This window comes from Actinia tenebrosa, unplaced genomic scaffold, assembly GCF_029948245.1.
Source record: "Actinia tenebrosa isolate PJP-AT-01 unplaced genomic scaffold, QUT_ActTen_1.0 PGA_scaffold15__27_contigs__length_11533743, whole genome shotgun sequence".
In the NCBI taxonomy this organism is placed as follows: Eukaryota; Metazoa; Cnidaria; class Anthozoa; order Actiniaria; family Actiniidae; genus Actinia; species Actinia tenebrosa.
In genome coordinates this window covers 1,106,066-1,123,644 of record NW_028292575.1, presented here as the reverse complement: position 1 = coordinate 1,123,644, position 17,579 = coordinate 1,106,066, and the positions used below count along the sequence as shown (strand labels likewise).

At 36.9% G+C, this 17,579-nt stretch overlaps 1 protein-coding gene across 2 annotated transcripts; it reads right to left on the bottom strand.

Moving 5' to 3' along the window:
- Nucleotides 1–223: 223 nt before the first annotated feature.
- Nucleotides 224–16,657, bottom strand: LOC116290294 (uncharacterized). Of its 2 annotated transcripts, none has more exons than XM_031697296.2 (9): nucleotides 16,537–16,657; nucleotides 13,170–13,850; nucleotides 12,988–13,080; nucleotides 5,204–5,389; nucleotides 2,578–4,446; nucleotides 2,146–2,292; nucleotides 1,359–1,436; nucleotides 1,177–1,255; nucleotides 224–723 (listed from the first exon to the last, which is right to left on the bottom strand). In XM_031697296.2, the coding sequence occupies exons 2-9, from the start codon at nucleotides 13,258–13,260 to the stop codon at nucleotides 510–512; spliced, it is 2,757 nt and encodes a 918-aa protein (XP_031553156.1). In that variant the 5' UTR covers nucleotides 13,261–13,850; nucleotides 16,537–16,657; the 3' UTR covers nucleotides 224–509. The 2 variants fall into 2 exon arrangements, with proteins under 2 accessions (XP_031553156.1, XP_031553157.1); XM_031697297.2 differs by lacking the exon at nucleotides 16,537–16,657 and adding an exon at nucleotides 14,034–14,348.
- Nucleotides 16,658–17,579: the final 922 nt, after the last annotated feature.

Below are 17,579 nucleotides of genomic sequence, written 5' to 3'. Positions count from 1 at the left end.
TGAATAAGGAAAAACTGTGCCCGAGGTCTTGAATCTTAGGCCCCGGTCCGTTTTCAAGACCAAGGCATTTGAAATTTGTTTTGTCGTTTAACAATTAGTTTTTCCATATGCACACTTGAGTGATGTAAGCCTTACATCAGTATACCAGAAAACAGAGATAAAAAATACTGCCTGCTCACACAGCCAATCAGAACACAGGATTTTTTGGATAATGGACTGGGGGGGGGGGGGGGGGGGGGGTCATCTAGTAACCTCTACTAGCTATTTAAGGTTAATGAGTACATTCCTAAGATTAGAGTAATTTTACTTGGCCTTTAAAGAAATAGTTAGTACCAAACAATATAATGAATGTTATGCTAATTCCATTAATTTCTTTTGTTTCACTTTGACGGTTAGATATTAATTATACATCTTTGTTTCACTTGCAAAGTAAAATCACTCAAACATCCTCAAAATTGTTTCTCAGTCAAAATAAAAAAATTAATGATCCGTTAGCAACGCCACAAGAATCACATTTGGCTAATATAATCAGCATATATCGTACTGCTATCCAGATTGCCAGCAAACACATTCCTCACCAGAGGACGAATACTGGACACTACTTTACTGACACATGAACCCAAGAAGTTTCCTGCCAAGTTGATTTCTTCAAGTCGCTTGGGTAAGAATTTATGAAGTGCTGATGCAAGGGTGCCGATGGAAGCTGCTGTACCTTGATTGTAACTGCAATTAATTTCAATAGTTGTAAATGAGAAAAAAGTGCAAAAATGAATATTACAGGGCGAGGTGCAAAAGTATGAAAAGGAAGCCCATTTCAGCGATTCACAACTAGAGTTGGTCTAGCATTGGGCTTCCTGTGGTATTGACAACACGTCTTACCAGAAGTCATTTCATTAATACACAAATCAACAGGGATGTAACTTAACATTTACATGGGTTTCCTGTGGTCAATGAGGCCCCCTTTGAAATCATGATGGATTGCGACAGGTCATGACGATCCGTTTCATTTCGTGTGTATTGGACAACCCTCAACAAGTGCCACATCTAAGACTAAAATTATTAATAAGTGCCGCCCCCGGATTAACAAAGCATATGAAACCCAAAAAATTTAATGAGCCGCACGGTGCTTACACAAGTAAATACAGTAGATCTTTTTTGGTAATTACTTTATATTACCTGAGGTCCAGCTTTGTCAAATTCGAGGAACATCCTGGTTGGCTGAATATCTGAGAAAGAGCTGATAGCCCGGCATCACCTACATGTAAAAAAATTGGCAACAATTTAGTCTCCCTATAGCTGCTAATGTCGTTTTTTATTCTGTGTTTCGTGTAGACTTATCTTCTCACATAATATCTTACCAAGTCTATTTCCTGCAATATTCAGACTTTTTAAACTTGAGTTTTGGCCCAGTGAACTAATGACATCGCCACTGAGAACTGTAAGAAAATTATTAATGATTATTTTGTTATTATTTTGTGGAGGATCAAGGAATTGGAGAAAGGAGGGCAATATTTCTGATCACCATCGATCACTACCATGATCATCACTAACGTCATTAATGTGACCACAACAATAACCACTATGATTAGTAATGACAGACAGACAGACAGACTTTTTTATTCGGTATCGTGTATAATAAAATACATTGACATTTTACCCGAATAAACATTAAAGATTTAAAGGTTATAATTGTTGATTTAAAGTAGTTATCATAGATTCACCTATTTAATCTATTTAGTACGATTACTATTTTAGCCTAGTCTGGGTAAGAAGACCACATACTATATTAGTTCTGTATTGTATGTGATCTTTTTATGAAACAGTTGTGTTGACAACATCCCCATCAGCTCTACTACCCCCCTACCCCCCCCCCCCCCCCACCACTACCACCACCATTATCAGCACTGCAACAAAACAAACTTCATCATCAACTTCACCTTCATCATTGTCATCATCTCCACCACCATCATCATCATCTTAATTTATAACCATCACCCTCATCACCATTGTCATGGCAACTATTATCTTCACCATCATCTTTACCATCACCATCATCATTGTCATCACTATCATCACCATCACCATCACCATCACCATCACCATTATCATCATCTAGATATAACCACAGTCTATAAAATTTCTTACCTTCAAGTCCACAGAAACTTATATCTAGCTCTGTTAGTTTTCCATTCTTGAGGAGAACAGATAAACTGTTATCGTGTGAAGGTTCATAAGAGTTCTCTCGAAGAATCAAGGTTTTTAGAGTTTTGTTGCATTTTCTGCTGGATTCACCTTTAAAAGAGAAATGGCATTGAATCTCTTATCTATTCATTAAAAAAATAATCTGGACAAAATTAATCTGGAATGGATGAATGAATGATTGAGGGAGGGAGGGAGGGAAGGGAAAAGAGTGGAATAGGATGGATGGATGGATGGAACAATGAGATGATTGTAAACTCAATGCATGTATGTCCACTTTTTATGTAATATTTCAAAGCCGACAATTAATGAGTATGAGAATTGTGCTTCATTACTTCGCCATGCTTTCACTTTAACTGTTCACTATTAATATTATACCTGATATGGCTCTGAAGATTGATGCCAGCCCAGCAGTGTGCATACCACAGCTTGGTAAGGCCAAATATTTTAGAGTACTATTATTACCTAAAACACTTGAGAGGGTAAACGCCCCTTCATCGCCTATTGTGCTACATATTGTCAGTTCCTGAAGACCATCAAAATGAGGCTCAGGGGTCTTAGTCAGTTTGAGACTTGTCAACTCCTGAGAAAAACTGTCCTGTGAATCGGAATCTTGCGAGCTAATCGAGTAGCTACTGCTACTTGTACTGCTCATACTGTCACTTGATGATGAGGAGTCATCAGCAGTTATTTTCGTTGGCAGAGAGTCACGACTGTATCGGGAGAGTCGGCGCCGTTTTGAGGATGACAAAGGCTCAGGAAGACTTTTCCTAAATTTTCGGCTGTGCGGCAACAGTTCAGATGGTTTGGGAGGACATGTGCATTTATTTAAGAGCTTCCCAGCTAAGTGACTGACACCCAATGCAGTGATCTTACTGGACGAAAGATAGAGGACCCTGAGGGACGTCTGGACACCTGAATGGCAAGTTGAGCAGTAGGTTCCAATGCCTTCACTTATCAATGACACAAAATGATCATCGACTGGGTTGATTTCGATTCTGAGATATTTTAATTTCCCTTTTAGACATAACGGTATTAGAGCATCGATTAAGATCTTTCCTTTAGACTGGAAGCCTATTGCATTGTCTCTCAGAACTAAGGACTCCAGGTTATGCCACTGTCTCAATGACTTAGCAAAAAGAAAAAGAAGATCATCATGAAACCAAAACGAAGAAAATTCAAAATGCTGAAGAAAAGAGAACCCTCCAACTGCTTCAGGGGTTTCGGGTGCTGGGATCTGAATAACTGGTGGCATCTCCTTCACAACTTCTTTTTCCTCCGGTGGTACTCTTGTCACTCCTGTATGGTGATCTTCCAGAAGGTTTGGCCCAAAGAGATCATGGAAAGAGAAACTTGCATCTTCGCTGATATCTATAGTTTGCTTATGAAACACCTCTGAATAAAGATCGTTAGAATCAAAATGAACATCCTCTATGCCATTGCCATTCTTATAGTGATCAGATGACTCCTGAATTTCCAGAATGTCTTTGCTGTGCTCATCGAAGTCATAAAAATCAATATTGTCATATTCCTTGATGTGGTTTGGTGTGTTGACGCTGGTAACCTGGCTTAGATTAGCATCAGTAACACTATGTGAAACAACATGTCCATTCGTAACATCATTGGAATTACTGATTAATTCATCATTCGTGGTACCAGTATTTGAATGCACACTTGGTGGCTGTTCATTAATAATATTTATTGAGCCATCAATCACTCCTAGGCGTATATCATTCTGTCCTTGTACAACATATAGATGTAATGGCTTTGGTGTTGTGGGGCTTGGGGTTGCAGGGGGAGTAGGATTAGGTGCAGTCTTAGTAACCTTAGCATTTTTAACAGCTTGCACCTTCCCGATAGATACTTGAGGTTTACTGGTAACAAACCCAGTAGAACTTATATGTAGTATCTTACTCCAGAGATTAATATCTCTCACTTTAGGAAAGCACATTCCAACAGACTTCAGGTTCTTGGCCAGAAGGATTTGAAGAAGGGAACACATGGCATCAACACCATTTTCCCGTAGATGATAGATTTCCAAAAATTCAACGTGGCTGGCAAATTCCTGGAATATGTCTAAATGCGTAGATAAGTAAGTCAATGCCGAGTTGTGTAGTCTTAGATAAGTGGCATACTTGCCAAACCTTCCAGCAGATTGTTGGAGAAATAGTTCACTTGCTTTTGCCCTCATTCCATCCTTGGAGTCTTGAGGAAGGGAACGGCTTTCTGGATGCCAGTGAACAACAGCTGAATTTTAAAATACAAGAAAATTATTGTTTGGAGAGTATAATGGAGTCATTCCTAGAGTGATTTCACTTCACCCATCTAACTGAAACTATTGGTTAATGGCTTTTCAACAAAAAAAGATGAAATACAATTGCATTTGGCTTTATGCATCCCCAGAAATTTCAATTTGGCTCCAACTTCCACCCCCCAGGAATTGCCATTCAACTCTTACCCCCTTCCCCACAGAAATTTTCCACTTGACTCTTACCCCATTCCTGCAAATTTTTAGTTGACTATTACCCCCTTTCCCAAAACATTTTGACTTGGCTCTTAGCCCCCCCCCCCCCCCCCCTCCAAGAATTTCAACTGGAGTGTTATACTCTCCCTGCGAATTCTTATTTGACTCTGAACCCGTTTCCCAGAAATGTTCACTTAGCTTTTACCCCTCCCCCTAAGAATTTCAACTTGAGTGTTACACTCTCCCTTCAAATTTTCATTTGACTCTTACCCCCTTTCCCAGAAATGTTCACTTAGCTCTTACCCCTCACCCCTAAGAATTTCAACTTGAGTGTTACACTCTCCCTTCAAATTTTCATTTGACTCTTACCCCCTTTCCCAGAAATGTTCACTTAGCTCTTACCCCTCCCCCCTAAGAATTTCAACTTCACTCTCCCTTCAAATTTTAATTAGACTCCCTCAGGGTATCAAGATCTCAAATTAAATGCAATTTCCCTCACACATGCATCTTTTTCATTTTAATTGGTCTCATTCCACTGACCTGTCTTGGCCTCAGTACTATTCACAACTTCCTGGAAATGTCGCTGCCAATAGAGAACACGCCAGGGGATCTTTTCATTTAACCTACTACTGTTCTTAGCAGCCTGATAGTATGACTCTGGCCACCTGCCTTTATGGCGCCACTGCTGACAATAGTGCAATTGCCATAAACTGTCTGTGTCGATACCTGCGGGAGAAACAGTACTGTTATGCAGGGGGTTGATTAGTTTTGAAATGATAGGAGAAGGTCATGAACTAGAAGGAGAGTCTAAGTGAACATTTCCCAAATTACTAAGCTATAAGTGGTTGTTTAAGCCTAGGATTTCGTTCATTTACCAGAGCATTCTCCGAACCCTCATCTTTAATGAAACCCCTGCTTATGGAACTGCGAGGTACATTGACAGCATAAGTCAGCTCTACTTGAAACAAGTCTTGTTTGAAGGCAATAGAGTGTTACTTTGATATCTGACATTGAACAGGGACTGCAGGGAGGGGGAGGGGCTGGGTTGCTTTCGTCCCTCCGCATTAAATCCCTTTTGCATTACTTGCGTCTTATATTTTCCAAGAGTCCCCACTTTCAAGGGTACTCCATAGTCTTTGTTGGTGATGGCTGATGATGATGTTTGCATGCAAAAATGACAGCTATCTGCGCATGCTGCTCGTGTGCCATATTGCAACTTGGTAGGGTTCTCATAAAGGTGTGTGATTGTCTTTGTTGCAATGGATCAATTCTGTGCTTCAAGGGACCAGTCCTGAGATCGTTTTAGGGTATCAATATCTATTTGAAGGTTTTTCTGGGTTCTTTGGTTTTTGTCCCTCTGCTGCAAAAAGGTCGGTTACAATGTGTAATTGGTCATGAATATAAATTGTATGGTCTGTATATTTCATATCAAATTATGTTTTAAAATAATAATTTAATGAGGAAAAACACAATAGAAATTAGTCACCCCATGAAGAAGTCAGTAAACTGGATTTACATGATAAAAGATTTCAGTGAAAAATGAAATTTTACTCCTAGAAATTTGATTTGCAATATTTGTGTCTGATTTGAATAGGATTTACAATGGCTTACTTCCAGCTCATCCTTGTACAGTGTAGATATCCATACAGATCAACCACTCGACATAATATTGTATACACATCCACTTAAGGGTACAAGTAATAATTACAGTTTGATGGTCCGACACCCTGTGGTTTTTAGACAATGACAGATTTAAATGGTTCATAAGGACTTGTCAGTTGCTAAATTAACTACGTTCAAAGGTTAGAAAACTGAGCATGTGCTTCTTGTGCTTATATATCTCATTAAGAAGCCAAACAGGAGTATAGACTAGACATTATAAAAAACTCTTCAATTCTCTTCCGGTCTCGTCTAACACTTACTTCTCCATTTACTTTAAACATTTGACCTTAAACCATAGGAGTTTACTGGATAATTAGATTAAGTTTCAGCCTTTGGCTATAAAGTACCGAAGTCATGACGTCACAAAATACTTTTTTAACTTGATGATTCTGGTGGCATTATTGCAGAAATTGCATCAAAAACATTAATAGATATACCTGTAGTCATGAAAGTTCTGAGCTCAACAATGAGTGAAAAACAGCTGACATATAGGTAATAGATCATTTTAGAGTTCCAAATTACTGCTGTGAACATTCCTTGATTAGTCAGACTCATTTACTCAGCCTTAAATCAGTGTCTAAGCATTCAAAAATACCAACAGTAAAGTAAAGAATGCAAAACTTACAATACAAACACTTTGAAATTGCATGGACCTTCACTGGAACAAATCAATATTCTGCACAAAATCGAGTCTACGCCTGAGCAACTGAGAACTCGAAACTAGAGAATTTAATGCCAGTTATCCTGGCCCATATATTTCAAAATGAGAGAAAACATTTCAAAAAGAGAACATTTCAAAAAGAGAAAACATTTCAAAGTATTTGAGAAGAGGAATGCACTTATATTCAAGGTTTTTATGTAATCTGTTTATAAAAAACCTTTTTTTGAGACAGAGAACATGCATGATGCATTCAGGTCTAGCTTGGGTAGAAACATGTATATTCTGCTAATTATGTCTTAATTATGATGTTGTTTGTATCAAAGCTGGATTAGAATTCTTAATAAAGACGACAAAAAGATAGCCTCATTTTATGCCTGAAATGATTGAATCCCACATACAAAGAAATATTAAATTTAGAATTCATATTGTTTCGTTATTAAACTAGAAACGACCTATGACATTGGTAGACGTACATTGCTATCTCCTCGACTGATATCACAGGAAACATAATCACACTAATCAAACAGAAGTAGTTGATTTATTAACCTTTTGATAACAATGTACTAACTGGCCAAATTCCAGAAAAACAATGACATATTTTGATATCTAAAATAGCTATTAAAGTGTATATGACACGAAAAAATTTTAATGTTAAGAATGTGTAGTTTATTGGCATTAATAAGAATATCACGGTTAAATTTGTTCCAAAAACGTATTTCTCTAGAAATTCAAGAAAATTTAGCACGAGTTGTGACGTCATTTTGTTTACAAGTCTCCAGATTTAGTTGCAAATACATGAAATATGTTTGAATATAGAATCTTAATTTCAAGTAGTACACTTTTCAGTTTCCCGACATTGGAAGAGTACTACGTAAGCTATCAAATGAAGCTGACTAAAATATGTCTTTTGTTGTTAATTCATATGAATTACAATTTATATTTAGTACAATACTACTGAATCTAGAGTACGTGTCAACAAAATGACGTCACAAATTGGGATTAACTTTCGCAAATATCTCAAGAAATAAGCTTTTGAAACAAATTTTGTTACGATATATTTATTATTACTAACAAACTATACATTTTAAATGATGGAATGTTTTCGTGTCATATACACTTTAAGGTTTGCATAAGTGCTTCAGGATTACACGTTAGTAGTTCACCCTCAAATTTATCACATTGATAAAAAGAAAATTGCAAAGTTTTGAAAAAATTGCCCTTGAAACTAAGCATTTTTGCAAAAAAAAGAGTGGATGGGCATCGCTTGCATTATCATTTCGTTATCTCTCTTTGTTGATTGCATCTCATCTATAAATGGAGTGACAACTAAGGGTCTTGACAAAGTTTTCAATTTTGCTCTATTCTTCATGGTATATTATGTTGAGTATCATCTCCTGCTCATTAATTTCAATTCCCTCGTATAGTTATTAGGGTGCATATTGGATGCAGGAGCAATTTCTTATTGCACGGCTACATGTAGTTTTCCCATGTGTTGGAGTATTGAGAGCATAGTGATCGACAAGATCTTTATTTCGACCCTGCAGAGAGTGCCCAAAAAACATCCGGCTAGTGTAATGTTAGGTCAATCATCTGCATGTATAGACAAGATTAATCATGCAATGTGGCATTGATCCAATGTTGTGCAAAACATCAACTAGAGATCATAAAAACCCAAGAACCCAATAAAAGCAAGAGTCAGAGTCCATATTTATGTGTGAAAATTGGCTCAACACAAGCAGAAGCATGAACACAAGCATGATGATGAGTTAATTAAAAGTAATAACAATAATACCCAAATAATACATAAATAATACATGAACATTTACACAGAATAAACACTTCAGCAATATATGCTGGTATCAATTCAAGAAAAGAAAAGAAAAAAAGAAAAAAAGAAATTTCTAGTTATAACTACATATGTTGCACACCAGCCATGCACCAGATCTAGCTTGGAAATATGATATGTTTTTGAGATCACATCTGTTAAAAGGTCAACAAGCAAGTCATACTAACATTACCTGGCTTCTGGGAGTTATTCCAGATTAAAGCAATATGTAAATACCAAAGATAAACTTCAGTGCAGTTCAAATTATTATTGAATAATGATGCAGATTTACAATTTAGTCATTAAAGTATTTGTTTGAAATTTTGATACCTACAAAAAACTAACAAAACAAACTCTTGTTAACCTCATAAATGCTTAGGAATTATTTATCGCAAAATTAAAATTATATTAGAAATTTTTTTGGACATCTGGGATTACGTAAGAGGTACAATAGCTTGTAACAGTATATAGTCCTTTAACTAAACGTTGTCGTTTGATCGGCTTCATCCCTACGGGCATAGACCAAAAAGGATCATGGGGATAATTAATTCACAGTTACTAGCTGCGGCATATGTTATCTAACACGTCTTGAGCTTGCTTTTTTCGATCCCATTTCATTTGCTAAAACCATAACTCAAGCATACAGCGAAGATTTAAACTGGCGAGCAGTTTAGAAGACGCAAGTTCTGGGTAATTTACCCGTTATCATTTTCGGTCTAGGCCCGTAGGGATGATCCGATCAACGACAACGTTTAGTCAAAGGACTGTATACCTACTTGATTGATACACAAGTAATAAATTATTAGTTCATAATCATAATAGATTTTCATGTGTTTACTGGTTGTGCAAAACTAAATTCTAGGATAAAAACAATCAGTCGAACCTCGGGTATGACTGGGGGGTACATATCCCCTAACCCTCCCCCTGGATCCAACACACTGTCGATGGAGGCAGCATGGTCGAGTGGTCATAGCATCAGTCTAACAATCTGGTGGTGCCAGGTTTGAGTCCCACTGTGGCCACTAGCTGGACGGTATTTGTCCTGATTTCTGATTAGATCAAATTCAGGTTCTCGACCATGCTTGTAATAGCCAACTGGTTTGCCTCCTTGCCAGTTGGGAGTCTTAAAAACACTTTATGACTTTAACACTTCATTTCAGTTTTTTCATGCTCCTAATAAAGTATTATTACCATTATTCACACTGCAATATTGCTACGTATTGAAAATATTAAGGCACAATACATGTACATCATTGTCTTCTTGAATGTCTAGGAGGTGTTCTAGATGATCCACTAACATGCATTACTACAAAAATAACTTATAAAAGCCAGGTCAGTTACGTCACAAACAACAAAGAACTAGATTTTTACTTTATCTTACAAAATCACCTGACTAATGATCATTAGATTAAAAAAAAACACTTTAATTCATAAATTCCTCATGAACTTTTAAAAAACAAAATATGGCAATTAATCTTTTGTGTTTGTTTGATTACAATAAACAAAGCTTGTATTAAATTATCAAAAAAAAAGGTGCTGTATGTTCTTTAAACAGATGCTTTCTCTCCAACTTTTCTCAGTTCCTCCACAAAATTGAGAATGAAAATATGATTTAGAATTTTTGAACAAATTTCATTTTTTCATGTTTTGAAAGTTAAAGAAAGAACTTCTGAGCTTTTGGGCTTTGTACAGATGTACTCCTTAAGCCAATAACTGAGAAGTGATGAATGCTTTTTGAAGGAATCCAGCCTGTATATGCCTACTGAGCTATGTTCTAGAAAGTTCTATACCGTAGATATTTTTGGTAGCTTACATTTTAATTATTTGAAGCATGCTAGAATAAAATAAAGCACAATTAAGAACTTCTAGAATGTTTTGGAACTTTGTAAAAATGTAATTGTAGAATGAGCTTTTTCAGGTATTTAAAACTAGTGCAATTTGAAAATAATTAACATAGCTGGAAAGAGCATGTTGAAATAATATGGAAAACTGCAAATTTTGAAGAAATCAGTTCAAAACTTGCAAATTAAAAAATTTCTGAAAAGTGTGAATTTTGAAAAAATAACAAAATAAAGATTTTTGAAAATTCATATATTTTTGCAATTTTTATTTTCTTCAAACTTCACAGTGTTACTAATTATTTTAACATGATCAAAGCTCATTGATACGGTATTTCTTGTGATCGCACAGTTGCATATTTTAAACGATGCTATGATCAAGTGCACATGAGCTGCATGATGTGTGAACTTTGGGTCAGACCTGTATAGTTTAATTCCTCAGGCCTTGTTTAGCGATTGACTGTTTTCAGTTTCATGGTTAAATTGCTTCGTAATCCTGCTAGTTCTCTTTTCTCAAGTGTAAAGATGGTCCTACTGGAAAATTCTTGGTAAAATTTCAGGAAAAATGCCACCAGGAAAGCTGTGGTAGAATAGTATCCCATGTCCAATCAAGATTGGATTTCAAATTGATCAATTAAACAGCAATTTTGCTTACCCCTCCCTCTTGGGTAATAATTTTCCAGACATGCAGGTCCTCAAACCGAGATAAAATGTCTCGTATAACTCCCACATGCTGCTTCCTGTAAGGATTATCTATGTCTATAATAATTGTCTAGAGGTCTTGTGCACCGCTGTGAATGGCAACCCTTTAAGAAGATCATTAAATAAGCACCTCGTAAAATGCTTTTGAACATCTATAACTCCTGATATAGTGATGTTGAAAGTCCTACTGATTCAGAGAATCTGTACTATGTTGTACATGCTGAGTATAGACATAGAACATAATATGCTTGCATAAACAAGATGCACCTTAATGCCTCACAGACATAAAGTATATTGTACTGCTAATATTTTTTAAAAAACTAACTGGGGTGGACTAAGGTGAAGGAAACATGGACGAAGAAAGTCGAAATTAAACAGCGAATAAATGAGTACTTGCTTGTTCACTGCGATTGCTTTTAGGTACCATGATTGTATTTATCATATGCATACAAATATGTATATATACAATTCATATTTTTTAGCTTTGCCTGACTACAGTTACCAAATTTTCAATTTTTTATATTTTCAACCAATACTCTTGTAATGACTTGCTCACTCCCAGAGAATGAAAGAACAAAAGAAATGACAGCCCAATTGGTTAATATAACTTAGGAATGAATAACAAATCTTTTGTTAAAGCATCATAGCTCTAACCGAACACTGAACACTACTACACCGAACACTAGACCAAAATTAATTTTTTCAATAAAGGCACAATCTATTTCTTATTTTGATATGGGGATTAAATTCATTCAATACTCCCATGGGGAATTCAAAAGGCATTAAACCTACTGTGACTTAATCCTTAGGACAGACTTAACCATTAAAGATACAAATATTTGAAGTGGACATAATTTCAAATATAAATATTGTCAACAAGTCATTTCCAAGGGTCATATTGCATGATCATGACCAATCCAAAAAAAAATTATTTGAAAACTCCCAAAGATATTGCTATCAATGAGTTGATAATCAGTAAATCTAAAATAGAATATTATTGAATTAAATGAATCTTAGTGATCTTATACATTTTTATGATACAAATTTTTTTTCTTCCTCTTTCATTTTCAGATGATTCAAGCTCTTTTCATTTTAATAATTTATAATTTATTTTTATAGATTGGAATCAAGAACATGATGTTCTGGACTACTATATTGAAGCATTTTAGCTTCTTTCGTGCAATAATATTCATGTGCGCGCACTTTTGGGGATGACTTTTATCACTGTCACGCAAAAGATGTGTGAAGGATCTCAAGAAAAATCCGCATTTGAAGCAATCAAAAAAAATTTCTCAAGGTAATATTTCGATCATGTATCAAATACCGAGATAATTACTTTCTAGAAAAAGCTGGAGGTTTAAAAATGCACTCCTGGCAAACGCACCCCTCAGTATTGTGATTTCTCCATAATATCGTTGCATACCAGAGTTGAGGATCGCCGGACATTCCTTAACTTTTATCCTCCAAGTTCTATCCAGCACGATATCGAAAGAACTTCAAATTGTGCAAGTTAAATGATTAAAGGATTAGTTCAGTATATTTTACATTTGGCGCCACAAAAGCTTGAAAAAATTGTTTGCGGAATTAAAAGCAGAAAGATGACAAATGCGCAATGGTTTCCGGAGATTCAACTTACCAGTCAAACTGCGAATATCCCCTTCTTCAAGCCTTTCCAAGTCAAACGGATTCAAACTCTGTAGTATTTGCATTAAGAGATGCCTCGGAGTGTCTGCAATTAAAAAAAAAAGAGAGAATGCTTTTAAACTATTTTTCTGAAGGTTTTTCTTACGGTTTTCAAAGCTTTTCCAAGACTCTCACCTCGCAAATATTTCGGTGTCAACCCACGTCCATTTTTTCCTACTGCACTCAAACATAAGTCTAGTAGAGACCATGGCTTGTTTTCGTCCATGTAAGACAGTTTAACAGCAGTGTAGGGGAAAAGTAGGCGAGTTTTCCGAGCTGTTGTAAACTTTTACGCTCCGTTCAAAGCATCCGCCATGTTTGTTTGATTCTCTATAATCACACGTGCTAATAGTGCCAGCCCCTCTGACCGGGTTGCATGATATAACCAAGGTATGTATCAATCGGCCCTCCTGCTGTCCTACTGCATAACGCGCTAGTTCCGTCCGATGCGTACACAAGCCAGCCTTAATATCCAACTCTTTCTACAAGAACTAATAAGCCAAGCTTTTCAGCTGAAGCGGAGTGACGTCAGATTTATGAGAGCATGGGTGAACTTTAGTCTAGGTTTATCAGGTCTTTAAAAAGCCTAATATAAGCTCAAACCTAAGAACGTATTTGTCAATCAGGCTCTTGTTTTGAGACAGATTAAGGGCTGGAGACAGATAGGTCAGCCGTGGAACGGACCTTTTTGTTCCATCAATACTTAAACAAGTGTCTGAGTCGGGTCACGAGAGGTTGGTCGGCGTCCGGGAGGGCTCAAAATCGGAGTCAGGCTTTATCGAAAAAGCACTTTCATTTTCAATTAATAGGGTCAACCTAAAAAATAAAAAAATAAAAAACAGAAAATAAAAGTATAAGAAAACAAACGAAAATCAGTTAATTAAATTGCTTGAAGGAAAATTCTATCATGTTATCAAGGATTATCGATGATAAACCCAATCTATAAGTGAAATTGTTAATTAGTTGCACAGTTGGCGCGGCTTCCGATTTTTCTGTTACCTTGTGAAGGACATGCCAAACAAGAAAGTCTGGTTTGTGGCATTAATGGGGACCGTAATAGCCATTGCAATTGCTTTAATTGCTTTAAAATCATTGAGACTTCAGGAGTTTCGGCGGTTGAGGACAAATATAGCGATATAATGACCTCCATGTTTTCATTCGTGTCAGTAAGCTTGGTGAACCCTTAATTTGCAATGATTGCTATCTGTTGACAGGTTGTGCCGAGACACTAGCAACCTGGGTGCTTGTGAAAATCTAGAACATGAGTTCAGGCTCTATCTGGTCTGCAATCGCTCTATTGACGCCCCTCAGTAATATGCATACCTTGTTAAAAATGAAAGGAATTACAAAGGAGAGATAGTGAGTAGATAATTGTAAGGAAAAATTAAAAATAGAATATAAACTGAAAAGCTTCGAGGCGATCGGATACTCCAATGGATTTTTAATTACATGTTTCAATACATAAATGTGTCATCACAAAGAGGTAACTTAAAAGTATAAGTCGGAGACTGTGGCTGAGCTGAACTCTGGAACACCATTGTGGCGCAAAGTCATTGATATACCACTATTAATGAAAAACCATGATTGCGAAACCACTATTAATGTTGTGCCAGTCGCTACTTAGTGTCGTCACGCAACGATCACCGGCAGTAGAACCTTTGCGCATGACATGGTAACTTTCATGCAGTCAGCTCACTGAATCCGATTCAAAGTAAGAATTAAACACTCTTGCTCTACATGTGCAATCGCTTGTCAGTGTGTCACAAAGCATGGGAGCCTGCATGCATGCATTGATTTGACCGAACAACGCTTATCTAAAAACCCTTGAGTTATAAATAGGCAATTGAGCCTAATGTATCGATTCCCTTTCAACTATATCACTAAGTGAAGTGCCTTTTCCGATAGCAAACAAGGAATTCATCATCTGTTAAATTTTTTAAATGTTCATCTTCCATTACCAATAAATAATTTCCGCGATAAGAAATTTAACGAACTAAGCACCGGTGGCGTGCGCCGCCTCTCACCAATGCGGCCCGAGTTCGAGTCCTGCCGATGTCGATGTCGTAAGTGAGTAGAGTTGTTTGTTGGTTCTCTCCTGTGCTTCGAGGGTTTTCCCTTCGGGTTCTCCGGTTTTCCTCCCTACTCCAAAATCCAATACTTAATTCTAATTCCATCTTTGGGCTTTCACCTACATGATCATGTTGGAGCCTAGCTCTGTTGTGATTGTCCCACGCTGTGGTACAACAGCTAAAGCTAGTAGATAGATAGATAGATAGATAAACTGTTAACGTTTGCGAAAAGAGGACCATTTTCTATCATAGTAGTTTAATAAAAAAGTTTCAAGGCAAATCACTAAACACGCAACATATCATTAACATCCAAAATCCGGAAATTTTACATCAAGAATCGTAACCTTATTCATAGAAGTCTTTTTGGCAATCATAATATTTTGAGCCCTGAGCTTCTGCTTTTGGAAAATAACAGGTTAATACGGTGCTTTGCCTTTGAGTTACGAGGAAGTCCCTCCTCCCGCCCTGCTATTTCGTACATGACTATCCGTGTTTTTTTCTTCTTCATGTTTTGAACGAGGTGGGAAAAATGCTTCTTAAAAACTAATCCATTAAGAATGCTACTTGCTATAAACAGAAAGACCTGTTAAATAGCTAATGTAGAATTCAATTGCCAGTGAATAGTTAAGATGTATACTTTATGTAATTCGTCCGCCATGTTGGATCAAAGAGTGTACCTACCCACAAAAAAATACTTTTTTCTAAGAATTGAGTGAGAAAATAAATGTTTGTTTTCTCCAAGTATACAGAAGAGTTTGAGAGTATACTTTTGTCAGACCAAGATACTGTATTAACAAACACAATATGAATGAATTAGCCTTAAGTTTCAAGCATGGACACTAAGTTTTGGCATTTTGTGAAGACCAATTTATCAGGCATGTTTGGAAGTCAAATTTACATATGTTTTGACTAATTTGCGTTTTGACTAACTTCTCGTGTCATCACACCTAAAAACACGACTATATAATCGTAATCGCAACATGCAGTAGTCACTTGAATACTTCACTCGACAGCCTTTATACTGCATGCGCCGACCTGGAGAGACCAGCTCAGGGATTCGATACAACATAGCCTAGCTGTGTAAGGTGAGGGGTAGGAAGCGGCTATACATTTTACTCTGACACCCACCCACAAACCCATCTAGCTCGTTTTTATTTTACCGATGGATGATTCCATAATCAAACACTTCCACTAAGCAGTTATTTTAGTATCTGATTAGAGGAAAAATCTAGTATAAAGTGTGTAAATGTGTGGTATTGTTCGCTCTTTTGTACTACGTGAAAAATGTAGCTAGCTTGATCGCGTGTACCCAGCGCGGCTCCCCACTTCTTAGATAGCGATTAGGAAGATTGGTCATACCATTGTCTGGGAATATAGTCGGAGCACTGTCTACCAGCTATATAACACCCATGCAGTTTTCGGCAATAACTTACCCTCTACAGATTCATGTCTACCGCACTACACAAGATTTTGATAACAAACAACTTGATAACCACCTTCAGTGATAACTTATGAGAGTAAGAAAGAGCAAATGTAGAAACCTTGGCTTAAACCTGTGTTGGGCGTGCTCTTGGATATAAGATACTCATCGCCCTTTTCCGGAGTTCGGCTGTTTTGATCGCACGTATTGGCCTGCAGATCTGGAATGAAATATATCATATAAAGTTCCCGCTGATGACTTTGTTAAATTGCTGCAGGCCAAACACCAACTTGCGAATCGAAAAAGGCGTCTTTCACAAAGTCTTCTTCAATCAACACTATACTCTAGAATCAACACAAGTTAATTTTAATTTATAGCCCACCTTACGCCCAACCATAGTTAATAACCATATTAATTATGGCCTAATGCGCATGTAAGTCTCATTTATCTTACATAGAAGAGATAACTAGCTAAAAACTAGAGTGAGCTGCATCGGTGTTTCTAATGAAACAGTAATGATAAAAGGGTAAATTTTACACCGTGAAAAGATGAAAAAACTTACTGACGTTTTGGACGATAGTCCTTCCTCTTTTACTCCGACGAAGGACTAGCGTCCGAAACGTCAGTAAGTTTTTTCATCTTTTCACGGTGTAAAATTTACCCTTTTATCGTTAATTTATCTTACATAGGATAACACTGAAACAAAGGGCTAACAAGAATTTGCACATAGCCCTCATTAGTGAACGGAAATGCGCACTCCAAACAGGCGGGATGATGGTACCATTCAGTCCGGAGTTCGAATGGTTCCATCTACGAAGTCATAATCGCCAACAACCTCTTCGGCAACGTTTGCTACTTTTTTAGCTCAAACATTAGCTCCGTTTCGCTTTAACAGCAGTATATGTGGAGACTAATATAACTGTAATTTTGTTGATGACCGAGTGGTTTATCTCATTTGCGTCTGTAGAAAGTCAAAGGTCCCGGGCACAATAGTGATCAAATGCTTTAGACATGTCTAGGATAAATCAGTCATCAAACCATGGAAAAAATTCCAGT

Excerpts from the sequence above, each read along its gene's own strand:
- LOC116290294 (XM_031697296.2), bottom strand. The coding sequence starts at position 13,260 with ATGGACGAAAACAAGCCATGGTCTCTACTAGACTTATGTTTGAGTGCA. Across the intron at positions 5,390-12,987 it reads GGATATTCGCAGTTTGACTG|GTATCGACACAGACAGTTTA; the intron begins GTAAGTTGAATC and ends TTTCTCCCGCAG. Across the intron at positions 724-1,176 it reads TTGACAAAGCTGGACCTCAG|TTACAATCAAGGTACAGCAG; the intron begins GTAATATAAAGT and ends AATTAATTGCAG.